The sequence below is a fragment of the Syzygium oleosum genome, unplaced genomic scaffold (genome assembly GCF_021117445.2).
Source record: "Syzygium oleosum isolate NSW1041296 unplaced genomic scaffold, Sole_v2.1 Sole_v2.13, whole genome shotgun sequence".
Classification (NCBI taxonomy): Eukaryota; Viridiplantae; Streptophyta; class Magnoliopsida; order Myrtales; family Myrtaceae; genus Syzygium; species Syzygium oleosum.
Genome location: NW_026607497.1, coordinates 3,446,377 through 3,471,792, shown reverse-complemented (window position 1 = coordinate 3,471,792; position 25,416 = coordinate 3,446,377). Strand labels below are relative to the sequence as shown.

General features: G+C 42.4%; 5 protein-coding genes across 6 annotated transcripts; 2 read left to right on the top strand and 3 right to left on the bottom strand.

Moving 5' to 3' along the window:
* The first annotated feature begins 457 nt into the window (after positions 1-457).
* On the top strand, positions 458-2,955 carry LOC115675091 (photosynthetic NDH subunit of lumenal location 3, chloroplastic). The gene is made up of 3 exons (XM_030597708.2): positions 458-819; positions 1,367-1,653; positions 2,031-2,955. The coding sequence occupies exons 1-3, from the start codon at positions 531-533 to the stop codon at positions 2,127-2,129; spliced, it is 675 nt and encodes a 224-aa protein (XP_030453568.1). The 5' UTR covers positions 458-530; the 3' UTR covers positions 2,130-2,955.
* Positions 2,956-3,422: 467 nt separating this feature from the next.
* LOC115675092 (21.7 kDa class VI heat shock protein) lies at positions 3,423-5,491 on the bottom strand. Of its 2 annotated transcripts, none has more exons than XM_030597709.2 (2): positions 4,071-5,491; positions 3,423-3,780 (listed from the first exon to the last, which is right to left on the bottom strand). In XM_030597709.2, exons 1-2 carry the CDS (start codon positions 4,375-4,377, stop codon positions 3,488-3,490), a joined length of 600 nt encoding a protein of 199 aa, XP_030453569.1. In that variant the 5' UTR covers positions 4,378-5,491; the 3' UTR covers positions 3,423-3,487. The 2 variants fall into 2 exon arrangements, with proteins under 2 accessions (XP_030453569.1, XP_030453570.1); XM_030597710.2 differs by having other exon boundaries at positions 3,423-3,777; positions 4,071-5,469.
* A 2,465-nt stretch (positions 5,492-7,956) lies between these two features.
* LOC115674941 (formin-like protein 5) lies at positions 7,957-14,873 on the top strand. Its single transcript, XM_030597464.2, has 7 exons — positions 7,957-8,881; positions 9,811-10,504; positions 10,599-11,286; positions 11,395-11,597; positions 12,405-12,640; positions 13,510-14,384; positions 14,487-14,873. The coding sequence occupies exons 1-6, from the start codon at positions 8,702-8,704 to the stop codon at positions 14,362-14,364; spliced, it is 2,856 nt and encodes a 951-aa protein (XP_030453324.1). The 5' UTR covers positions 7,957-8,701; the 3' UTR covers positions 14,365-14,384; positions 14,487-14,873.
* A 915-nt stretch (positions 14,874-15,788) lies between these two features.
* Positions 15,789-16,714, bottom strand: LOC115674942 (histone H2A.6). Its single transcript, XM_030597465.2, has 2 exons — positions 16,452-16,714; positions 15,789-16,254 (listed from the first exon to the last, which is right to left on the bottom strand). Exons 1-2 carry the CDS (start codon positions 16,638-16,640, stop codon positions 16,036-16,038), a joined length of 408 nt encoding a protein of 135 aa, XP_030453325.1. The 5' UTR covers positions 16,641-16,714; the 3' UTR covers positions 15,789-16,035.
* A 5,539-nt stretch (positions 16,715-22,253) lies between these two features.
* On the bottom strand, positions 22,254-24,019 carry LOC115675174 (protein VASCULATURE COMPLEXITY AND CONNECTIVITY-like). Its single transcript, XM_030597779.2, has 3 exons — positions 23,710-24,019; positions 23,419-23,621; positions 22,254-22,544 (listed from the first exon to the last, which is right to left on the bottom strand). Exons 1-3 carry the CDS (start codon positions 23,803-23,805, stop codon positions 22,331-22,333), a joined length of 513 nt encoding a protein of 170 aa, XP_030453639.2. The 5' UTR covers positions 23,806-24,019; the 3' UTR covers positions 22,254-22,330.
* Between the last annotated feature and the right edge of the window lie 1,397 nt (positions 24,020-25,416).

Below are 25,416 nucleotides of genomic sequence, written 5' to 3'. Positions count from 1 at the left end.
TCTTTGGAGCAACTGGACAGGCCCTCCAACCTATTATCATCTCTATTCGGAGATTGTAGGAATCGAGACTAATTTATCAAAGCGTGTATCAGATATGTGTTCATTCATATATGGTTATTTAAGTGGAATTTCCATTTGTGGATCTAGCTTGAAAAGGACCAATTTTTTTCTTGCGTTGATCAAGATTCAAACTGGCAATTATCGATTTATAGCAATGTATCTAATTTCTAAGGAAAGTCAATGCATTGAAATTGGTAACATGTGTTTATCTAATTTCTAAACCAGTGTTCTATAGAAAGCCACAGACTAACAAACCCTACCAAACCAAATAAGAGCTTCTTCTAGCCATTTCCTTTTTTCGGTGGCAGGAAATGACCAAACAGCCCTCGTTGCAAGGATATCATTCCGGTGGCCACGAACGAGCCGCGCTCTTTTCAAACGGATATAACCGAAATCCAAAAAACACAACCTCGTCTCACTTCTTCACTTCCACTTCAGTCCCTTCCTCCTCCTTCGCTCCCACCACAACAATGGAGCGTCTCGCAAACTTAAACGGCCTCTCGAAGACCCTGCCTTCGCCGCCGGTCCCGACCCTCCCAAACCGTCAAGCCGCTCGGAAGAGATCGGCGGTGAACGAACATCTGGGCCTTACTTCGGGCAACCTTCGAGAACAACATTTGACACTGCAAGCTTCTCGTAGAACAGCTCTCGGCCTCGCTTCAGTGGCCCTTATCGGGAGCTTCGGCAATGGATTCGCTCTCGCCGAGGACAATGGCTATTGGCTCACCAGCCCCATCCCCGTGCCTCCCGTCTACAATAGTAATCATTTACTTTTTCGCCGGATCTCTGTCTTAGCAGCTCTGGTTCTGTAACTGATTTTCGATGTCTCTTCTTTGGCATGAAATTTAGGCTAGTTGCTTTTGGCAGTCTTCAATCTGGGGTAATTACTGATGACAACCTTCATTTGTAAAATAACTGTATATCTTGGAACTAGGACGGACCATTCACCTGTCGGAACCAGTTGGACTTAAGATGGACTTGTTTTTTTAGATCTTATCAGAGTGAGCTTGCTTTTTCGTCTTCATAATGTTGATGTCTAGATACATATTCGAAAGGAAAGTATAATGTGACGGATCAAACTAAATGCACGCTGCATTAGTTTTGGGGCACTAAAGAGTGAAAGAAATTGACACGCCTTCATTCAGGTGTTGTTAACATATTCTTAAACTTCTTAGGGCCCGAGGATCATAGTCATTTTATGAAAAAATGCAGGATGTATCGTTGTCATTCTAGCACTTCGCTCAAAACTAAGTAGCTTATCCAGAAATACGTTCTCAATTTCTTATCCTGTCGCATGGACTTACAGAGATTACAAATGAGAAGACAGGGACAAGGTCTTTCGTGAAGAAAGGAATTTACATTGCGGACATAAAAGTGAAAGGAAGCATGTACAGGCTAAGGAAGTATGCGTTTGATTTGCTAGCTTTGGGAGATTTGATTGGGAAAGATGCGTGGAATTATGTCAGGAAGTATTTGAGGCTCAAGGGGACTTTCATGTACTATGACTTTGATAAAGTGATCTCTGCTGCTTCTGCTTCTGAGAAGCAGCCCCTCACTGATTTGGCCAACAGATTGTTTGACAAATTTGAGATGGTAAGGGTAATTAAATGTGGTTCACAAAGTGACAATCAGATCAATTTTGCTCGTTCAAAATCGCTCATAAAAAGTTTTAAAAAATTGCCTTAGATAATGGAAATGAAATGGTCATCTGGTGTTTTCAAGCGCAGGAGTACAGTTGGCATAATTGAATCTCTTTAGAGTCTTCTGAATCAGAATATGTATATTTACTTGTCTGATTTAAACTTTTAGTATAAGCATCACCTTCTTTAATTTGCGTTTGTGCATTAAACTCTGCAATATCAGCGGAAGCAGCCAACGAAGAAGACCTGCTTTGGTTTTTTTGAAAAACGGTTTATTACAGCGCACCATCTTTATGGTCTAGCAATGTTCATTTGCATTTGATTTGGCAGCTTGAAGATGCTGTGAAGAAGGAGGACTTGCCGGAGACGCAATCTTGTTACCAAGACACCAGTATCATTCTTCAGGAGGTTATGGATAGAATGGCCTAAATATGAGGCAATTGTGGATCTGATAGAGATTTGGTCATTACTTCAAGGGGGAAAACTAGCCCTAATTGGGTGGAGAAATATCATTTTTATTCCATTGTTCATTTTCACTGTATATTGTTTTGCGAAGCCACATCATTTCGTCAATGGAGGCGATTAAAACTTGCCTTAAATTGACATATATGAGTTATGGCTGTATAACTAGTACCACGTGTTCATAGAGCTGCTTTTCTTGCTCTAAATGTTAGCTGCAGCGTAGATGAATTAGGATCGGCCTATGGTTGCGATGCATCCATTAAATTGTTTCAGTATATTGTACCCTTTGTTGCAAACGGCAACAAAAATCACCCCATATATCACTACATGGCAAACTCTCTACAGATTCCAGCAGAAGAAAAAAGAAGTCTCGGGTAAATTGGAACAGGGAAAAGAAATAATGGAGCCGAAATTCACCTCATCGGTACACAAAAGCATTGGGGAAAGGAAAAGAACTGTTTACAATGTGGAGATGCGGGCTATCGATCCTCTGGCATGCTAAGCGAGCTCTCTACCATCTGCCGACATCCCCGTTTCATAATATTGACATAAAAATTTAGTATATATATGTGCTAACAAGCGCACATGTAGAATTATTTGTACCCGTAAGTCCATTTTGGTTTAGGTGCTTTACCTTTGTCACTCAGACACAGTTTAGCACAACAAAACCCTGTCTGATTGTACATGGCAAAGCTACAGTTCTGAGGGTATGTGTGTTGGTTCGAGCCTATCTAAATGCTCTTGTATCTTTCTGAGTTCTGAATGAACCTAGTATTGCTCGTTTGGTTGCTTAGTGTTGGTACGTGTATTTTTTAAGAAAGAACCTGCAATCTTTATAAGATAGCAGATACCATGTTGATTGATTAACATTCTGCGTTGGACACTGCACATGGATTCCTTAAACCATTGGCTCGTTCACAAATATTGTACTTCCCCCCTCCCTCTCTCTCTCTCTCTCTCTCTCTCTCTCTCTCTCTCTCTCTCTCTCTCTCTCTCTCTCTCTGATATTGCAAAACCAGTTGCTTAATGATGGATCCTTTAGCATAGTTCTACTAGTAATAGCCATCATTTCTTGCTCTTCCCCTGCCCATTTCCAGCACTACATCCTGCATTATTTGTTGGTTTTTAGTCTATACACTCATAGACTGAATTGAGATGACAATAATGTTAGTGAACAAGGTCAAACCTCAAAAAAATATGCATCAATAGGACCTTAAGGCAACACCCATTATGGGACGGTTAGTAAGATCATAATCCATGTTATGCGATGCGATTTTAGTCAGATTTAATGCTTTGTTACAGAGGCGGTACACATTAATTAGTACTTACATCGGTTCAGATACATCCGCTGCCCCGCTCTTTCCCGGCAAGGTGTCAGAATGCGAATTGGCTTTCGGGATTCTGATTTCTAGGTACTTCTCACTACTCAACTTTGCCTCTATTTTTTTCCAATCTGCATCATCTGGCAGCTCAAGCCTCCGCACGTATCCATGTTCCCACCAGTGTCCACACCTCCAATCCTTTGTCTTGGACTCTCTCTGTGGATTCCATTGCCCACTAATTTCCACCACCTTTCCATTATCGGTATAAATCTGAGCACTGTTTTCCCCTAAAGCTGCTTTAAGCATATGGTTATTGTCACGAAACCAACCGTACTATAGTAACAATATTCTGAAACAAATAGACAGTCTCAATTTATGGCCAACTCTTGTAATATATGCTCACTCTTTCATGGTACGCTATGGATCATATTCATGTACTTAAAGGACCGGGACTGCAGATAAGTTTCCGGTGAAATAGAGGTGTTCTATAGTCTCCTAACCGAATGATCGTGATAAGTTCTGTTTCTTCTGCTTAGTTCTTACGCTTTAACCTACAAGGACAGCATAAGAAAAGCTCAAAACTTACCTGGAATTTCCGATTTCAACACGTAATCATTATCGGTCTGAAACCAGTCGACAGTGCTCTGGCCGCAGCTGCGAAACTTGGACAACAACACATCTGAATCGAACTCCCACAGAGGGAAAGCATCAGACGGATCAAAGAACTTCCCGAACAAAAAGGGGCTAAACAGCGACCCGTCGCCGAAAACCTTGTGGACCACCGAACCACCCTGGCTGTAGAACTGCTTGAATACTTCCTCGTTCAACAATACCGACCACTTTTTGGGGGCATGATCGTCGGTTTTAATATCGAGCTGCCTGCAAGTGCTCATCTCACAGAGCTTAGCTTAGATGTTTGAGCAGGCTTTTCTTTGGGGGGCAACTGGGAAGAATTCTTGCCTTTTATATTGGGAAAGAAGAAAAAGAAGTTCCAACAGGAATATTTGGCGGGCTGTAAAGCTAGCGGGAATATTTCCTTTTCCTTATCGCCTCTCTTTCCATTTGGTCAGAAGAAGTTATGGCAGGCAGGCTAGGCACGCAAGATGCCATCTGGCCATTTGTGCAGATTCTGTGCGTCTCGATATGAAGAATTGAGAAAGAACCTTTCCGCTAATGCGAGAGGACCGGGAAGGACGCGCGCGCGCAGCTTCTAGCGGCCTTTACAAGTCCTCAACTGGCTTCGCAATTCAACATTCTAGCAGTTGAGGTGTAACTTTTGCATGCAGTTCATAGTTACCGCTTCATTTCCAGTCCCGCGCTGAACTTAGCAATATATTTGGCGGTGGACTGGGCAAAATCAGAAGCTTGCTTCTTCTTCTTGATTTCGATTCTCTAGCTCGGTGCTTGTTCTTTATTAGAAACTACCACGGCTGATCTGTCTCTGTGTGAGGCTAGGACTTAACGCTTCATATCATGTCTGCAGAAACGTTACTTTCTTTGGTGGGTTCACATAATATATCACCGGATTCGGCACGAAACCACCTATCAGAGATGCCGATTCCTCTTGATGTGAGAGCAAAACCACACATGGAAATCAAACGACCGCATCGCCGGGGCGAAGGCGTGTGAAAAGAATCTTTCGGCGTGACTGATCATGTTCCCACGAAATCTCCCTTTACGAAGACAATTCCGAAACCATCCTTCTTTTTATGGAAAATGGCTCGGCAAAGCAAGATAGGCATCGGCTTTGGTTAATGTTCTGCAAATTTTCAGCCTCTGAAGTACATGAATCATTTAAAGAGAAAAAAGAAAGGAAGCAAGAGAAGCGCCCCGTTCACCATCGGAGGAGGCAATCATTGAAATCCTCAGCATCCAGAAGGCCCTGTTCTTTATGAGATGAGGAGTGTCTGAGACCCAAAGGCTGAGGCTCATCAAGACATGTCCCCACCAAAAGGTTAAGACATTGAAGACAGCAGGAAACAGATGAAACATCAGATATCAATTCTAACTCTATTAAAGACACCATTAGCTTTATTGGGACGTGGTTCATACTCTCCAGCGACAGAGAGGCACAGGAGTACCGGGAACCGCCCCGGCGGGGTCATAGGAGGCAGCGCCCCATGAAGCCAGAGGGCTTTTATAATTTTGGATTCATATTTTATTGATAGATTGAACTTGGACTCATGAATTTCTCTTATAATTGATGGACGTAACAAAGAGATGCGATGTAATGATTATAACAGAATTCTCTCCTAAGACGTAGCCCTAATTTAAGAGTGAATTAGTATAAAAACCTGTTATCTCGATTTCTTTTTCTCGCTTTTGCTCTCTATTTCCTTGTGATTGTACACTAAATCCTAACGAGCTTGAGATTTCACTAGAGAACCTAAGTACGTGGCAACATGATCACCTCAGTTTCATCCCAATAGTCGCATAAATTGATCCCGAGGTGGATTCACCGCGGTGATAGAGAGCAACAACATCATGTCATGTGTCGACTATGACTCAATTCGATCATAAGGACTTATGACGCGCGTTGCCCCGAGCCGTCGGCTTATGTGGGATTGCGGGAGAGTAATGGGTAGTCTCGGTTTCCGTCGAGTCCTGCAGAAATTCCTCGCCGCCGGCCGCCGGCGTGGTTTGAATGAAAAGCCCGCAACGACCGTCAACGTGCTCTGTACATCTCGTGTGTGAAAGGCTACGCGCAATGGAATAAACAAATGGACGAACGGGAGGCTTTATGTGGCTGGCCTTGTGCTTGTATTCTTCGTCCTTAAGATATTCGGCCGCTTTAAATAGTCCACTTAATTCCATTTACCCTTTTATTTTTTTAAATTTTTTTTAATTTTTTGCATTTTGCCAATAAATTCGCTAGTTGCTCTAGCTTTGCAGTCAAATAATTTTCATGAATGCTTTTTTTTTCTGAATTAATACTTCGAAAAATCCTAAACTGGTATACGTGTAATAAATTTATCCCAAACTGGTATACATGTGACAAATTTAACCTCCATTTGTTTCTGTTAAAATTTACCTTCACTTTGCTGAATTGGATTACACGCAACAGTTGACAAGTATACCAGTTTGGGATTTTATCCTCCATTTGTCACAGATGTACCAGTTTGTGATTTTTTATAGTATTAATCCAATTTAACGAAAACTAACGGAAGGTAAATTTGTCACAAATGTGCTATTTTTTATATTTTTTATGATCAAAAAATTAGTTTAGGGTAAAATTATTACAGATGTACCAGTTTGAAATTTTTTATGGTCAAAAAATTAGTTTTTGGTAAAATTTTCAAAGGTGTACCAATTTGGGGTTTTGGGTTTTCCGTAGTATTAACTCTATTTTTTTTTTCATTTCCCCTAAATTTTTCAATATTTTTTGGGAAAAATTGATGTGAGAAAACTCTCAGATGATTGCGGAAGAAATCATCTTATTCTCGAAGGAACAAAGGAGAATGGGGGAACCAGCGGACGAAGGAATTCTCATTTGACGGCTTTTGTCAAAGTTCAAATTGTCCCTATGCAAATCGTTTTTGACTTTTTTATCCCTGATTAAATAATTTGTCCGTTTATATACTGATATTGATAGTAACGTTTAATTCCATTAAAAATCTCAAACCGGTATTTCTATGGCACTTTAATCCCAAAACTAGTTTTCATCAAACAAAATCTCATATATATATTCTCGTGATAAATTTATTCCTATACTAATTTCCATCTAACAAAAAAAGCTAATCGATATCCCTGACTCATATTGATGGTGTGTTTGTTTCAGGGAAAATTTTATGAAAAAGGAAAATGTTTTCCCCTTTTCGATTTAGGGAATTCATTTATTTTAACTTTAAGCATGCATATTTTCTTCGATCATAAACGGTTTTCACATCGATTGGTCTTTTTCAGCAGACCAAACATGTAAAAGTCCAGAAAACTAATTCGCAGAAAATTCTCACTTAAACAAACACTTCCATATCCTCTGTTAGCATCCAACCAATATCCCATTAAATGCATACACATGAGCACACCTAGAAAACGACCATAAGACGTATTTACCACGGAGAATGACGAGCCCGACGTGGAAAACTTACCTGGGTTAGACATATATGCATTTTGAACAGAGAGTTGATTTGGGCTAGAGGTTTCGATTTGAGATTTTTTGCGAGACGAAAATTAATTCGAGGTAAATGTCGGTACTGATTCGGGACCGTACAAATGGACAAAATTTCGTATTTTGGGCACACATGAGAATCAATTTACCGTTGTTCCTCAGGTTGCACAAAGAAACACGATACCGGGTTAACGGAAAAAAAATCATCCGACCGTTACGGGGGTGGAAAAGTCACGGGCCGCGCTGCCCCATTTTTTTCAAAGCGAGGGTAACCGACACGTGTCCGCTGCCCGCCGCTGTCGGCCGACGCGGACCCGTGGCGGCCCACCCCCGGACGACGCAGTCGCCATGTTCGTTCGTTCCTTCCTCTCCTGCGGATTCTTGCAGGACCGACCGAGGCCCATCACGCGTTTCTGTCGGTCCGAAAACACCCAATACATTCCTCGGGATTGAATATTACTATTGTCGCCATCGAGAGTTTGTAGAATTTGTAGCTCCATATCCCTTCGTCCGTGCGCTTTCGCACGAAGCCTTTCCCGTGGGAAAACTCCCTGCTTTTCGCCCGTTTACGGCGGGGGTCAACAGCTTCTTGGGTTGCTCCTGCATTTTACAGCTGACGTTTTCGTGGGCTACCCCTTTTCTGATTAGATCCGGTCAAACCCGAAGTTACCCGGAAGGGAGCGATTCGTGTGCGGTTCAAATTTGAAATCTTGGGGGCGTCTGGACTTTTGGGTCGGAAGTAATTCTTGCTAGAGCTCCTGTTGTCTGATCGTCGGTGCGTCGGGAACGTTTGTCCGCCTCGTTTGGGTGTAATCCGATCCGATGCTTTTTCCCCTTGCGGAGCGGGAGTTCTTGGGTTTGTTAGTTTGGTTGGAATGAGATTGCGGTCTAACTGTCCGATAAATTAGGCTCCCTGGGTTCTGTTGGGGGTTGATTCTGTGTGCTTCTTGGTTGGAGATTTTTCGGTCGTGGGATCAGCTGATACGAGAGTTTGGTGGGTTGGAGAGGCTGCGACGGGTGAAGCTTGCATTGGAACTTGGGTATTTGTGGGATGAAGTTATAAAGGTACTGAGTGGTTTTAGCCATCGAGCAACTGAGAAGGACATCATATGTCGAAAAGAATGATTCAGGGGAAAATGGGTCTGAGAAAAATGGGAGTCTTCATCGTCTTGGTGACTCTGCTTTGCTCTTCTATGGTCTATTGCTCGAAAGAAAGGGAAAGGATGGGAGAAGAAGTGCCTCTAAGAGAAGTGTTAGATCCACTTTCTGGGGAGATAGATGAAGACTTGGTATGGAATTATATCTCTTGATTGCTATCTATTGGTAGTTGCAATGTCTATCAGTTTCATAATCTTGATCCTTAGTCTCGAAGAAAATGATCATGTTCTTATGGGATTGGCAAGTTGCTTCCGTTATGGTAGCTAAGGTTCTGTTATCACTAGCACCTTTTTTTTCATTGTTCACGGTGGTTGTACAGTTATCAGGTTATGACTTCAGCTGAGTCTCCAACTCCAAACTAAGTTGTTAATTTTCACTGTCAAATAACTGCGCTAAGCATTCAACATGCGCTTGGTTTTGCATCTTCAAGAGTTTAGATGGCTCTATTTACTTACTTGAGACTTGACTAGTACTCTGCCTCTTAGATTTCATAGTAAGGGTGTGCTGCTATTAGGGGACAGGCAGCTCCAAACCCTTTCCTCTATTTGGAGCTGCCTGTTTCCTACCTCTTTCAAACTGCTGCATCTTTGTTTCATGCTAGACAGAATGTAATAATTGTCCATTGGGTATTTGTTGGTCGAAACTGGTTACTATAAAATTTCATGCGAATGTGCCTGGTATGCTACATACTCAGTAGACATTTTGAAGTAATGGGCATAAGTTATTCTCTTTTATGAAGATAATACCGGATTTTTATCCTTTGGCAAAATATCTTGCTGAGTTATGAGAATGTGTTGAAGTCCACTGGGAAATAATTATGCTGCATGATATGTCAGATTTTAGATTGAACTATCCAAGATCGATATTTCTAGTTCGTAGTGTAAAGGCTTTCTTTGAGGTTGAAAAAGTGAATATTATAAAACAGGCGGCACTTGATGGCAGAAAATATATTTGGTGTAGGTAGGCCTATATTGACTGCCTTCAGTTAGATCTTGATTTCCATCATCTTATGCTCAACCTTACAGATGGAAACTCAAGTATTTTGATCTTGACATGGCAGGTGGAGCAATTATTGATCAATTGTAGGACTCACTTGATTCAACTAAATGATATCGTCAGAGACCTTGATGTATGTCTACTGCGAGGAGCATCCAGCAATAGTAACGATTTCGCTTTAGAATGTAAATCATTTGCAAAAGAAAAGATCCAGCAATATTTTGATATCCATCCCCATGTGAAGCACAGGCTAGTAGCTTGTTTAAGAAAGCATAGCTTTCTGTTCCCGGTTTCTGGAAAAGATGTTGGCTCCAAGAACTGGTACACCAAGTATATTGGGTCCTTGAGTTCTAAGCTTGGCTCTTCTAGAAGGTATTTGGCTAGCGAGTCTCTCCAGAGCAACACTCCAGCACCTGCCCCATCACCTGAATCAGGATCTCCTGCCTCCAGTCCAGCACCATCTCCTGGTGCTCCCGAGTCTAGCGCGTCGCCAAGTCCACCATTTTTTCCTCCCAGCTCTGATGCTCCGACCTCACCATCTCCAGCCAGTCATAATACATCAGCAAGTCCAGATTCTGGCTCAAAACGGAATAATAAAAAATCAGTTGTTCTTGCTGTTGTAATCACGGCATCGGTCACATTAGTTCTTGTAGCACTTCTATTTTTATGCTATCAACGAGTATGCAGGACTGGCTCTCATGTGGGCCGAAATGACGAAAGGCCCCTCCTCAGCCTAAGCTTAAGCGACTATTCCGTTGGTAACAGAAAATAACTGGATCTCGTTTTCTTTTTCTCCTGAATTGTTTGTTCATTGGTGATAACCACATTTCCTCTTAAAACTATGTTTCACAGGTTCTTCAATTAAGCCTTATGCTTTTGGAAGTTCAATTAACGAAGATAAGCCTGGTCAACAGACATTCCGTAAGGAGAAGCCATCATCTTTAAGCGGCAACTACAATGTTGAATCCAGTGTGCTCAATAGCTTCTCAAGCAAGACCTCTTCAGTAGAAATCAATGTGAATGCTGCAAATCTAAATCCAAACTCCTTGTCACTGCCTCCATTGAAACCGCCTCCTGGAAGGGCAGGTTCTACTGTTGGTTTTCTAAAGCCTCCTCCCGGCAGGGCAGATCCTCTCCCTCCAGAACCACCTGCTCCTCCTAAACCTCCTGGAATGACAGGCCTTCCTCCTGCTGCTCCGTCACCGCCTCCTCCTCCCGCTGTAAGACCTTCAGCTGTGGCTGCAGGTCCTAAACCTCCTGGACCACCTCCTCCACCTCCTGGACCTCCAAGGGCCAAACCAGGTCCACCACCCCCACCACCTCCAAAGGGTGGTGCAGGTCCACCACGGCCTCCTCTACCTCCTGGAGGTTTGAAAGTACCTCGACCCTCTCCTCCTGGTGCAAATACATCTGATGCGGGTGGATCAGACCATGAAGTTGATGCCCCAAAAGCCAAGTTGAAGCCATTTTTCTGGGATAAGGTCCTGGCAAACCCTGAACAATCAATGGTTTGGCATCAGATTAAGTCAGGGTCATTCCAGTAAGTGCAGAATCTTGTGTCCCACCATCCCATCATGGGGTTTTTTTTTTTTTTTTGAGTACATATTGTTTATGAGCTGCTGATGACTATTTTTTCTCTAATGGACAGGTTCAATGAGGAGATGATTGAATCTTTGTTTGGATATGCCCCAGCCGAGAAAAACAAAAATGAACTCAAGAAAGAGTCTTCTTCACAAGATCCTTCAAATCAGTATAATATGATCATTGATCCTAAAAAAGCACAGAACTTATCCATTCTCTTGCGGGCCTTAAATGTAACAATTGAAGAAGTCTGTGATGCCCTCCATGAAGGTGATCATTCTCTTGCTAACTTTCAAAAGCTCATATGCCACATTGCCATAGTCATCCTTGTAAACCATGTTTATCTTCATGCGCAAGTGATAAATGATGATACCCTTGGTAAGCATAGAGTAATGAATGGATTTGATCACGAGAAGTCTTAGCGTTGTCAGTTTATCACCTTTTGTTTCTTTTCTGTTTAATCACTTTGTGAAACAATTGCCACAATTCATTTATTTATTCCTCTTGAGGAGTAAATTTGATGGTTGACATCTTTCCTGATCTATCAGAAAAGCCTATGACGGCGCAGATACTAATATTCCCTGTCAAACGCAAAGTTGGTTACTTTAGAAAGTCATCTTTGACTTGGAATGGGAGGTCTATGTTTTCTTTTTTCCTTGCTCATGATTAGCTAAATTGCTTAGATCTCCTTCTTTGCAGTCCCTTCAATTCTCAGTAGCTGTAAATGTTGATTTGCTGTCCTGTGTTATTGAGAACAATCCTGGAGATATACCTGAATTGGTCGAAGTGATTCGAAACTTTCGGTTCTATCATGTTTGTATGCCCTGGATTTGGTAAAGAAAAAAGAATTAAAAGTTATGGCAAATGTATCCAGCATTTTTGCTAACCTTTTGATTAATGTCTGCATTGGCATTTCTCAAAAAAGCTGAGCCACAAGACTAGATAGTGATCCAATTTAATAAAATGTTCAGGCAGACCTGTTACTTTTTGGGCATCATTTGACTAATGTGTTCTAGTTTATTTCGAGTGTTAGGATCGCTTGCACTAAAATCATGTCCTAAACTTTCGTTGGACCAGGCAATGAGCTTCCAGTCGAGTTCCTTCAAAGTTTGTTGAAGATGGCTCCTACAACAGATGAAGAACTGAAGCTCAGATTATACAGTGGTGAACTCTCCCAACTTGGTCCTGCTGATCGGTTCCTGAAAGCTCTTGTTGGCATTCCATTTGCTTTTAAACGTATGGAGGCGTTGCTTTTCATGAGTACTCTTCAAGAGGAGGTTTCCATAGCTAAGGAGTCCTTTGCAACCTTAGAGGTACATTAGTAGACATCTGAATCTGACCTTTTTATCCAGTTTGCTGCAGTTCTCAAGGAAAGTAATACTCTATCTAATAAAAAAATTTCCGGAGTAACAAGCGCCAATCTTTTATGGGATTCGCACATTAGGTTCATTCTTTGTGCTAGTGCTAATGGACAGGTTTTTCCTAAGCATGCCTGTAGTAGATGTTATACATTACTACCCGAAACCCATGTGTGGATAGTGACCCCGTTAAAGAATGATGCATTTCTTCGATACGGTGCTTTTGCATTTTTTACTCCTTTCGACGAAACTGCTGCTAATCAGTAGGTGATTATCTACACTTTGACTAGATGTGATTGTGTGCTATAGCTTTTATATGTGCAAGCTCGCTATTTTGGAAAATAGTCAGCCTCTTTTGCAGCTTGTATTCCTTCTACTAGGTGTCACCTTAGGGTCAATCGATGCTAAACCCCAGTCAGTCAGTGCTATACCCCGGCCAGTCCATTGGATAAGCCTCTTCTTGGCTCTTTCCTGTCATCAATTTGTACCGTTCTATCCTATTGTCTTTAACTAAGGGTCCATCTGTGGTTCATGGTGCTATCACTCACCCTGTTTGATGTCAATCTGATGAATGGATAGGCATAGAACAAGGGAGTCAGATAGAGGTTCGTGTTCCTGGGGAAAATAAATTAAAGGAGAATATCAGTAGTCTTTTCTGAGTCATTTCATGTACACAATTTCAATCATAATTTACGAGGGAACTCCGGTTTGCACATGGACCACTTCTGTTGATGCCAATCTTAGACAGTGATTTGTGATGTGTCCTTAAATCTTCTGCCTCAATTATACTTTGCTACTTAATGAGGTGTATATTTTCTTGAAAGGTTGCATGCAAGGAACTCAGAAACAGCCGGTTATTTCTCAAGCTCCTTGAAGCCGTCCTGAAGACTGGCAATCGCATGAACACTGGAACGTTTCGAGGTGGCGCTCAAGCATTTAAGCTGGACACACTTTTGAAATTATCAGATGTGAAAGGAACCGATGGCAAGACGACGCTGCTGCATTTTGTGGTTCGGGAGATCATCAGATCGGAAGGTGTAAGAGCTGCTCGTGCAGCTAGGGAAGGCCAAAGCCTCTCCAGCGTGAAATCAGATGATCTCCTAGAGGATGTCTCCCATGATTCAGAAGAGTATTACCAAAGCCTCGGTCTTCAAGTGGTTTCAGGCTTGGGCGGTGAACTCAAGAGCGTCAGAAAAGCGGCGAGTATTGATGCAGACAGCTTGACAGGGGGTGTTGCCAGATTGGGGCATTTCTTAATGAAGACCCGCAATTTCTTGAATTCAGAAATGAAAAGTGCTGGGGAAGAAAGTGGATTTAACGAAACACTGAAAAGTTTCGTGCAGAATGCGGAGATTGATGTGGCGTGGTTGCTGGAGGAAGAAAAGAGGATCATGGCTCTGGTGAAAAACACAGGCGACTACTTCCACGGAAATGCCGGGAAGGATGAGGGGTTGAGGCTCTTTGTGATCATTAGGGATTTTCTGATCATGTTAGATAAGGTTTGCAAGGAGGTGAGAGATGCACCAAAAGGGCCAGCAAAAACACAGAAGAAAGAGGGTCCAACGGTGCGATCTTTGTCGGATTCTCGTCAACCAGCCTCTCCTGATCTGCGCCAGCGACTTTTCCCCGCAATTGCTGAACGACGAATAGATAGTTCTAGCTCCGATGATGAAACTTGATGGGGTTTCATTTGATTGAGGTAACTCGAGTTCTTCCAGTTAAAGCTGATACTTTTGTCGCATGGCGAGGGAGGTGTTTGTAGTTTTTCTTCTGAAAATGCGTTGTCATGGCCTTTATTCAGGTGGTTGCCATGGCGAAATTCGGCAGAAGAGACACGAACCAATTCTGCTAGATGCTGCCTATTCTTACTGGGAGATCGTTTGGAGCTCAAGGACATAGCGCGCGCACCCTTGAGGTGATTCACATGGGCTCACAACCAGCAGTTGACATGGATCTCACCAATCACTTTCCCAGTGACGAAGGAGCTACACGAGAAGATGGATTTCTATGGTGGAGTTGAATTTAAACTGCCCGACTTGTCCACCAAGTACTGAAAGAAATGGCGCCTTGGCGCTCATCTGCATTCTTTGTAGGAAATTTGTTTGTAGATAATCATGATTTGTAGATTGATAGCAGGGATAGGAGTGGACTAATCCCTACAAAATGAAAGATGGTATCAATTTTGTGACACGAGTCTTCACTTGCTTTTCTCGATGTCGAACGATGTTCTGTATAGTAGATCTGTTTTATCTGTAGTCCGAAAACTCCCCTCTGATGCTTATGGTTAAAAACGCAAGATTGGATTGATCCCTACGTACAAATCATGATGAAATGACCTGTGGAACGTTAAGGATCTTGACCAAGAGAGTTCATGATAAGTTATAGAGTTCCGCTTCTACTCTCCCCCCATAACAACAAGATTAGTTCGCTTGTGTTCCAAAATAAGCAAGAAAAACAGAGCTCTTCCTTAGGAGAACGCTTGATCACTCACGCCACTCTGTTCAAGCAGAGTGCTTGTTCATACCTCCTGTACAAGAAATGTATCAAGGAAGTATCATAACATAGAAAACCAAACTTAGCAGTAAGCACACGAAGAATTAGAAAGGTTTACAATTCACACCGGGAGAGAAACCCTCTTTTATCTAAGGATCCCTAGAAACTCTGGCTTAAAAGGCGGGCGAATGCGAGTTAGTTGACATTACAACCTCCGAAAGTAAGATGGATGAGTGGCGGTCACTAACTTTGGGACACATTGTTGGATGGAGCTCTAGTTGGTCGTAGAAAAAACACCGAAAAGGGCCTAAAAACCCAGACTCAAGAACCGACAGAACTCAATCAAAATCCGGAGCAAGGACAAAAGGTCCCCAGATTTCCCAATTCTACCTCAACTTTACATGGCTTCACTTCCCACAATCAGACATGCAGCAACCAACGCTTTACCTTGCATACCCTATTCATCCCATCCCAGTGACAACCGAACCAGTTTTCAGCACATTCAGTTACCAAACCCTCATGAATGCACAAAAAGAGGAAGCAATAGCCAGACATAACCGAGAGACAGGGTTGCGAGGAACTTTGTTCAAGTACCAGGAAAATGTGCATCTGAAAAATCTCCGGAATTTCTTGTATTAAGAAACTAGAAGATGAACAAATATTCACAATCTGTAAAAAAAAAAACCCCTTGAAACACCAACACCCCTAATCTAACCCAACACAAATTCTAACAAGACAAACTCACTCACTGACAAGGTAAGAATCCTACAACAACCTAAATTCGAAATAAGGAAGAAACCTACGAACGAACCCCCCACTTCAGAACGGTCATCTTCCAAAGCTTTCGACTTTTCGGATCATTCGTCGTCGGCGGCGGCAGCGGAAGACTTGGAGGTCCCGGTCTTCTTCGGCAAGAGAAGGTTGTGGATGTTGGGCATGACGCCGCCGTTCGCGATCGTCACGTCCCCGAGGAGCTTGCTCAGCTCCTCGTCGTTCCTCACCGCGAGCTGAATGTGTCGCGGCACGATCCTGGTCTTCTTGTTGTCCCTCGCCGCATTCCCCGCTAGTTCCAGGACCTGAACACAAACCAAAACCCGCAAAAATCACGTCACTTCAGGCCACGAAATCGGACTCCCCGAACAAAACCCTAAAACCTAACCGCTCGTCCTCGAGCGATTTCCCGAAATCCAATTGAATGCTCAAACCGCAGAAGAAGCCAGGAAAAAGAAAGAAAGAAAGAGAGCGCCGAATCCAGGGTTCGGCAGCGCCGTACCTCGGCGGCGAGGTACTCGAGGACGGCGGCGAGGTAGACCGGGGCGCCGGCGCCGACGCGCTCGGCGTACTTGCCGGCCTTGAGGAACCGGGCGATACGGCCCACGGGGAACTGCAGCCCGGCCTTGCTGCTGCGGGACTGCGCCTTCTTCGCCGCCCCGGAGCCTAGGGTTTTGCCTCTGCCGGCCATGGGCAACCGGAGGAAATTCGCACGGCGGCGGGATCGCGAGGCTGCGGGCGGGCGGCCGGAGCTGGGGGAGTCGAGCGACGGTGGGGTGGGGCGGAGGTGGTTGCTTCGAAGAAGATACGACGTGGCTTGGTTTGCGATCTCGGGCACGCGAGGAGTATATATATAGCGCGAGAGATTTGAAATTGGTCCAATGGGAGCGAAGCACGCGGATCGAGGGCGAGGACCGTTGGATCCCGAGGGATCGGACGGTGGAGATTCGGCTCCAGAGGCCCGGGTCGTATTTTCCGCGAGGTGGCCTTGACGGGCGCGGGCGTGGGTGGGGGTCGGGTTCGGGTCGGGAGGCGAAATGACGAGAATGGCCTCTGCTTTTCGAAGGGGGGTGTTTGATTACGTGCAGTTGTGCTGAAACTGCTGATGATACTCCGGCAGTCACGGGGACGTCTGATCTGACGCGCGCGGGGATTGCCACGTCAGCATGAAATTAGTGTTCTCTTTGCAGAGAAATGACGTGGATCGTACCTAGACAAGTCAAACATACGAGCCGGGGTCGAATTTGGGTCACGCGAAAAAATGGCACTCAATACCTATATTGATCAATTTTTTATAAAATACAAGTATAGCGATCCGAGCTTAGACCCTTCAAACGGGTGGATCGGACGGATTTGGGTCGGGTCAGCCCAAATAGACCAATTTTAACCCGTTTTAATTAAATTTTAATTGAATGCAAATTCAGTGACTCATACCAGCTCATACCTAATCCGACTCATATCCAAACTAAAGTGAGGGTGCAAAATATGAGCACGAGATCGAGTGAGGGCGAGAAAAAATGAAGAAAAAGCTATAGAGGAGGATTGGGTTTAGGAATTTGTAAATCTATTTATGACTTATTTATCACTCATATTATATCTAACTCATTTATGACAATTCAGCGAATCATACAAAGGTTAAGAAATGAGTTTACGACCCACCTAAACTCAACTCATACCCAATATAATTCATTTTTATGAACTAGTGTTTTTTTGGTGAAATTATTAGATAATATTACCATAAAAGGCATGTGAAGTTTGTTCATTGGATCGTTAACTCGCAATAACATTAAGGATAAATTATTGATAATATTTAGGGAAAATTTTATGTATAACACTGAAGTGGGGGCCATTTCTTAAAAGAATCTCCACAGTGTACATTGTATCGCTATGTTATGAATTCGATGCGAAGCCTCTAAACCAACATCACCTACAATCGCTCCTCCATTCAGGCTGGCTTGATGACACCAATGCCCGTTCTTTCTTTTCTTACTCACGGCTCTAGCCGCTCCCTCTCGTCTCATTTACGGCTCTCTAGCTCCTCTCGTCTCGCAGCCCTCTAGCTCCTCACTTGCGGTCATGGTCACTTGAGCTCCAAGCTCTCAACTACGGCCATAGCCATCCGAGAGCTTTGATGTCTCATCAAAGATCAAGTGAATTGAGTGAGCTAAGCTGAGCCACGATATAGAGGCTATGGAGGTGGCCAGCCTCGTGCAACCACACCATCAGAGTGAATCAACGGAGGTCGCGACTTTCATGAATATAGGCCGCTATCTTTAGATCCACTCTAGGGTCTTTTCTGAAAAAGCGACTCTACTTGAGGATTTTATTTGAAATTTCCCGAATTTGTAAGTGAAAGATCGTTATTGGCATGATTGCATCGAGATGGTGAAGTTGTATACTGACTCCTCCAAGAATAACCCCTTGGCCCCCAAATGATTTATGCATACTCATTCATGACTTATGCTAATTTTATAACACAATTCATTGAACGTTTTAGGGTTATACTCAAAATGATACGGAGCATGGAAATTAGAAAAAGAAAATCGGTACTTTAAAAAGCGGTAGAGGCAAAATTCTACTACATGAGAAAAAACCAAATTAATCAAAATGGTCCCATAATAAAACGATCATAAAAAAAATTAATAGTAAAAAGGAAACAGTGGATATGAAGTTAATAACTTCTTTTCAAATTAATTTACACATAACTATTAATTTTACTATTAATTTGAAAAGAAAAAAGTTGAAGAAATCTGAAAAGGCGTCAAATGATTGAAGAGGGACAGAGATGTTGATATGTAGGTACGGTCCACAAAATGAGCCCGAATGTCTAATAAGTAGTACGGAACCAACTAAAATGAGTTAAAATATAGTTATGAGTTAAATCCATTTGGATCCACGTTCAATTCGAGTGACCCGTCTTAAACCCAACCTAATGATACGAGTAGCAAGATGGGTTAGCGAACCTATTTACCTCCTCTAGTCATATCGTTAAATGCAAACAATGGAATCCTCTGGCGAAGAAAAGGAAAGAAAAGAAAATTTTCCTCACAATCTCATTGGAGGTGATCAATGGACAAGTCCGAACAAGACCAAGCCTTTGACCCTTGCGACAAAGGTTGGATCCTGGTTAAGTCCATAGACCACCGGGCTCCTGATCGGAACTAGTTCTCAATTGACCCATCAAAAGATATGGCATGAGATTATGCCTAAAGTATCTTATCCCAATTCGCTTGCTAATTGGGCAAATCCCCCCGAAAAAAAAAAAACGATTGTGTATTTGTTCTTCAAATATGGATAGGCTTGAACGTGCCCAACTGGCTATTAAGGCCAGTGATTACCTCGAATTCTTACATAAACGCATGTGTTAAACTTGATCGATGTAAAACTAATCGATGTGAGCAATCAAATTTGGCGAGTTGGACATGTCTTAGGACGCATATTGTTTAGTCCAATTAGACTAGAGGAGGTATGTATGTCACTTGATCAATGTAAAACAACTTAACTCGAGCCTCTCAACTCATTGGTGGGCCTTGATGCAAACACGAAGAGCAAACAAGAAGCCCAGTCATATTTACATTTGGCCCATTAGGATCACGGGCCTTCAGCTTAAAACCCACCATTATCAAGCAAAAGTCTGTTTTCTATGAAGACAGCAGTAATGCTAAATATAATCAGAATTATTCATTAAAAATGATTTGAAAAATGCTTCGTCATATTTCTCATACTTCTTGAATACGATCCGCTTGTTTAAGAAGCCAGATAGTTGAGATTTGTTGTATTTAGTTAAAGATAGGAAAGTGTAATATATGCTCATTACCAAATGAAGAGTACATGCCCACCCTTTACATATAGGGTGAGAAGGCGACTAGGTGTTAAGTAAACTACAGCAAACCTAATCACAAATATATATACACACACACACATCCAACACCCTCACAATAGTCTATTCGGCTAATGAAGTGAAAGCAAGTCAAATATCGAATAGTGTCATGAAGAACGTGATATTGAATGAAATGACAATCTATCTTAATATGTTTGGTGCGTTCATGGAAAACATTATTGTGTGCAATTTGGATAGCACTATGATTGTCGCAATGAAGGACTGTCGTGCTATGATGACACATTCCCTTGTCTTCCAATAGCCATCACAACCATAATAACTCCAATCTCATATTAGTAAGAGCTTGATATTTAGCTTCTCTACTAAAGTGAGCAACAATGGCTTGTTTTTTACTACGCCATAAAATAAGTGAGGTGCCAAAAAAATAGACAGTAACCCGTAATGGAACAACGATTGTGAGGGCCACCAGCCCAGTGAGCATCTAAATAAGTAGTCAACTCCAATGTAGAATGAGTTGAAAAGTGAAGGTCGTGAAATTACATACCCTTAACATAACAAATAATGCGAATGACTGCAACAAGTGAGTTGTACAAGGCGTGGTCATTTACTAACTAACAATGTGAACAGCATAAGCTATGTGAGGTCGAGTAACAATGAGATATATAAGACAACCGACTAGCTGTCGAATAGAGGGTAAGATTTGGAAGAGAGGTCCCATCACTGGCATCAAATTTGGCATTGGTCTCAAAAAAGATTTGTAACGACCTTGTTGTCAGTGAGTCTTGCTCAAGAAAGAAGATCGGTTGCATATTTGGCTTGAGAAAGATAATAACCAGATGAATCTGAGGTAATCTTCAAGCCTAAAAAGTAATTGAGTTGCCAAGATCTCTCATCTCAAATTGATGACTAAGATATTGCTAGAGTTTTAAAATTTCAATATGATCATCTCTAGTAATAATCATATCGTCCACATATAAGAGCTGCAAAATAGACCAATGAGAAGTGTGTTGAACAAAAAAAACATGGTCGTTGGGACTAGATGTAAAACCAATGGATTTCATTGTGGAGCTAAACTTGAAATACCATACACGAGGAGACTATTTCGATCCATAAAAATGTGCGACGTAATCGACACACTTGGCAATAAGAATGAGTGTAGCTTCCTCAGTGAGGTCGCCATTTAGGAGTGCATTTTTTACATTCATTTGAAATAGAGACCAGCGCTTAACAACGGCAACAATAAGGGCGCGAATGACAACATTTCTCTTCCTCGGCCCTATTTTTCGCTAGAAACTAAAAAATCCATTTCTCTTTCCCGGATGAGTTTCCGAGTAAAAAATAACATTTGATAATGACACAAAATTTATGTTCTTGGAATAGAAATTCGTTTGATGATGACACAAAATTTCTATTCCTATCGGCCGATGAGTGGCAGTAGCGACCGGCAACGGCAAGCGGGCGACGACGGGCGACAGCGGGTGGGCGGCGAGCGGCGGCGGCAGATGGCCAGCGAAAGGTAGCGGGTGGTGGCGGACGGCCGGCGGTGGGCGGCGGTGGGCGACAAGGGTGAGTAATAAGAGAAAGTTGTTGTTTCTATTCTAGAAATTAAAAAATAGAAAATTTTAACTTCTCGTTTCTCTTCCAAATCTATTTCTGGGCCAAAATTTATCCCAGAAATAAAAAAAATGAAATTATTTTACCAAACGGATTTCTGTTTTAAACCTGTTCCCAAGAACAAAAAAATAGAAAAACAGGGAAACAGAATAGTTATTATTTGTCCCCTAAGAAGAATGCGAACAGAAGTAAGATACGCAATAGGAGCAAAAGCCTCTTCATCGTCAATGCCATATTCCCAAGTAAAGCCTTTTGCAACGAGGCGAGCATTATAATGGTCCCCAATACTGTCAACTTTTGTCTTAATCTTGTACACCCATTCATAACCAAGAACAAACTTACTAGGAGGCAAATCAACTAAATCCCAAGTATGAGATTTGTCCAAAGTTTGCAACTCATCTACCATTACTTGCTGCAAAAAAAGGATTAGTATACTATATTCGGGATAATTTTTCAAAAAGTACTAAATTTATTGTACGGCAGCCTATTCAATTCTAAACAACCTTTTGACGATTTGCCAATTTATTCTTAAATCTTTATTTGTGTCAATTTAGTCCTAAACCATTTGAATATGCCAATTCAGTCATAGACCTATTATTTGGATATTTGGCAAGAAGGACTACATTGGCAAATCGTGAAAAAGTTTAGGACTAAATTGATAAATTATCAAAATGTTTAGGACTAAATTGGCAAATCATCAAAAGGAATTAGACTAAATTATCACAACTGAAAGGTTTAGGACTGAATTGACCTCTATACAATAAATTTATGACTTTTTGGACAATTTTCCCTAATATATTCAAATTACCAAATGAAGAGTACAAGCCCTCCCCTTATGTATCGGGCGAGAAGACAATTAGGTTTAATTACAATTAATGTAGAATACAACCAACCTAACCTCAAATATATACATCTAACACAGTTTTCTATCGAGGGCGAGCTACGAGTTCGCTGACCTTGTCTGTCTCGAAGCTGACAACTGAAGAAACGTAAAGAATTACACATAACACACCATGAACAAAGCATAGACCTCCACCGATTGACAGGAAATGCGGGTGCAAGAACCTGCACGAGCCTTGCAGTTTCGAGTTCTCTAGCATGCCGATGACCAGCATCGGGAATCCGACGGCCGCGATGATCCTGTCGGTTGAGCAACGTACTTAGAACTTGATTACAGAGAGCTCGCAAGCAAAAGGTCGACTGGGGTCCAAAAATTGAATAGCATAATCTCAAAGAGAGATCTCTAATGATCTGGTATTCAATATATGAAGTGCTGTCTGTTTAATTTCTAGGGTAAAAGCAAGAAACTGGAGTACTTAAAAGAATCATAGATATGATGCCTATAATATAAAATCTAAGCAAGACGAGATGGTCGCTTCCAATATAAATGAAAGGAGATACAGGTAATGCGACTCGATTCTCGAGTTCTGCAAAGACCAGTTCGATTCAAGTGAGGAACCTCTTACTTTTTCCGTTCGAAATCCTCTCGAATCGAATGAAACCGTGGGCACGGTTCAGTTCGGTTCGAGTTCGACTCAGTCCGGCTTTCAAACCGTTTCCTGGTTACCCTTGACAGCCGAACAATGAAAAAATCTTGGGTGGACTCAAGGATGAAGCGATCTGAAGCGTTGAATGGTAGGTTTCCATGTACAGCCAACAGATCTACAGCTCAAATGAGTCGTAGCAAGAAACTCAAACTTGCCCACTGGAGACAAAGTAGCAAAGACAAGAAAGGTCAAATGTTTCTATTCCTGTTTTATACTTATTCTTGACCTGTTGTCTGTGTCGTCAGATTCTTTCCTAAACCGGCCAACCCTGTCCATCGCGCATCGGTTCTATGCATTTTAGAACTCTTTTTAGAGAACAAGAGAAACTTTTAGATGGTTTTAATCTACTATATTTGTCAAGGCAACCAAACATGTGATCTCCCGCAATCTACGACCGCAGAAATCAAAGTCACGCGAGGAATTTTCGCGAGAAAAATGAGGAACGTGAGAGTTCGATTACGATGTACCAGGAGGAGATGAGGCAAGCGAACCAGAGCTGCCTATTGGAGGAGGACTTCTCGAGCTCATCCATGGAGCAAATGCAGATACACCCTCCGAGCAAATTCGAGGTGACGTGGGCGAGAGCGAGAAGCACCGTCGCCGCTAGTGCAAGCTCGAATGCGTTGCTCCTCACTTCTTTGCACGCTAAGCTCTTGCTGCTCTTTTGCGCCTGCTTTTTCATCACACGATCTTAATCAAGCTGTCGAAAGCAAAAACGCACCCGCATATAGTAAAGAGGAAGCGAGTGCTATCTGTACCTTGTTCTTGGCAGCTTCTGCTTCAATAGCCAGAATTCCAGCGAGTATGTCCATAGCAACGACCAAGAGGCAAACAAATGCTCTCACATTGGCCATCTTCTTGAAACTCCAAATCACGAAAATAAGTTTTATGAAGAAGGTGAAGAAGAAGAAGGGAAAAAAAGCTACAGCTGGGACCTTTCAGAGGGAGTTATGCAGGCAAGTCTCACATGAGGATACAGTGTGAGTCCGAGTCAAGCGACAGTAAAAGTGTCCAGTCTCGAAATCTTGATCGTGACCACCCTCTTTTGTCTCGTTGAATTTCCCCATGCCCATTTTCCGGAATTATCTCATACGGTGATGGACTCGGGAGATACCTTTGTTCAAACGAATCCGTCTTCTGTGCAATCATGTCCATCATTCTCCCCGTCGAATCAGACTTTCCTCGCGGGGTTTAAAGCGTTCTGGGTTTTGTTTTTTTAGATGCAAATGGTCGCTTATTGCCTTTCCCGTTCGGATACAAAATATACGGGAAAATGTACGCGAACTCGTGTGTCAAAGTTCGTACATTTTGAAAGATTTTAGGTATTGCATGTCACGTGAATCAGGAGATTCAATCTGAGTCATCTTGAACATGCTTTATTCGCTTTCTTCCTTTAGGTGATGCTTTTTGGATTCTTCACGTTGCTTTCTGTTCTACCGTCTTTTTCAGTGACTGTTGAACTTTTCTGGTCTGAGCATCATTACCTTCAAGTCTGTACATGAGGTGATTTGCTCTCCCGACATAAACCCAACCGATCATGAGCGCCAAGCATTTACTCGACCAGCAAGGTACAATTTCTTGTCCCAGCAGTGACTCAGCATCGCAAATTTCCAACCGCTGGTCGTGTCGAGTCGTCCAGATTGTATCGAATGCTTAAATTAAATGCAGCAAAGTCCGTATTCGGTTTACAGCATTTTTTTTCACTCGAAACAACCTCACGGCCGTGTCCATCGACCTCATGGGTGAACTCTTACCAAATGCGAATGGACGGAGCGGCTTGCTTGCCGTCGTAGAGATTGTTCGATCCAAGAGCTTACAGATGATCGGTTTCTTTCGACAAAATTCCATAACCATGTTTTCTCCATCGTTCAGCCACACCTTTTGCTTTATCAGCAGTGCTGAATAAACCACGAAGCCTCTTCTGGTTTTGCTTTAAAAGCCTTGGAACCATCCCACTATGAAAAGCCAATGTATTGAGAGCGCATTAGTCACAATCATACAAAGCTACAGCTGGGACCTTTCAGAGGGAGTTATGCAGGCAAGTCTCACATGAGGATATACTGTGAGTCTGAGTCAAGCGACAATAAAAGGGTACAGTCTCGAATCTTGATCGTGACCACCCTCTTTTGTCTCGTTGAATTTCCCTTTGCCCATTTTCCGGAATCATCTCATACGGTGATGGACTCGGTAGACACCTTTGTTCAAACGAATCCGTCTTCTGTGCAATCATGTCCATCATTCTCCCCGTCCAGTCAGACTTTCCTCGTGGGGTTTAAAGCGTTCTCGGTTTTGTGTTTTTTAGATGCAAATGGTCGCTTATTGCCTTTCCCGTTCGGATACAAAATATACGGGAAAATGTACGCGAACTCGTGTGTCAAAGTTCGTACATTTTGAAAGATTTCAGGTATTGCATGTCACGTGAATCAGGAGATTCAATCTGAGTCATCTTGAACATGCTTTATTCG

Bases quoted from the DNA above. Each gene is read 5' to 3' on its own strand.
- LOC115675091 (XM_030597708.2), top strand. From the start codon at position 531: ATGGAGCGTCTCGCAAACTTAAACGGCCTCTCGAAGACCCTGCCTTCG. The intron at 820-1,366 runs GTAATCATTTAC...ATGGACTTACAG, and splicing joins CGTGCCTCCCGTCTACAATA to AGATTACAAATGAGAAGACA. The intron at 1,654-2,030 runs GTAAGGGTAATT...TTGATTTGGCAG, and splicing joins TGTTTGACAAATTTGAGATG to CTTGAAGATGCTGTGAAGAA.
- LOC115675092 (XM_030597709.2), bottom strand. From the start codon at position 4,377: ATGAGCACTTGCAGGCAGCTCGATATTAAAACCGACGATCATGCCCCC. The intron at 3,781-4,070 runs GTAAGTTTTGAG...ATATGCTTAAAG, and splicing joins GTTGAAATCGGAAATTCCAG to CAGCTTTAGGGGAAAACAGT.
- LOC115674941 (XM_030597464.2), top strand. From the start codon at position 8,702: ATGTCGAAAAGAATGATTCAGGGGAAAATGGGTCTGAGAAAAATGGGA. The intron at 10,505-10,598 runs GTAACAGAAAAT...TATGTTTCACAG, and splicing joins CTTAAGCGACTATTCCGTTG to GTTCTTCAATTAAGCCTTAT. The intron at 11,598-12,404 runs GTGATCATTCTC...TCGTTGGACCAG, and splicing joins CTGTGATGCCCTCCATGAAG to GCAATGAGCTTCCAGTCGAG.
- LOC115674942 (XM_030597465.2), bottom strand. From the start codon at position 16,640: ATGGCCGGCAGAGGCAAAACCCTAGGCTCCGGGGCGGCGAAGAAGGCG. The intron at 16,255-16,451 runs GTACGGCGCTGC...GTTTGTGTTCAG, and splicing joins TCGAGTACCTCGCCGCCGAG to GTCCTGGAACTAGCGGGGAA.
- LOC115675174 (XM_030597779.2), bottom strand. From the start codon at position 23,805: ATGGCCAATGTGAGAGCATTTGTTTGCCTCTTGGTCGTTGCTATGGAC. The intron at 23,622-23,709 runs GTACAGATAGCA...ATGAAAAAGCAG, and splicing joins CAGAAGCTGCCAAGAACAAG to GCGCAAAAGAGCAGCAAGAG. The intron at 22,545-23,418 runs GTACATCGTAAT...CTCAACCGACAG, and splicing joins GCTTGCCTCATCTCCTCCTG to GATCATCGCGGCCGTCGGAT.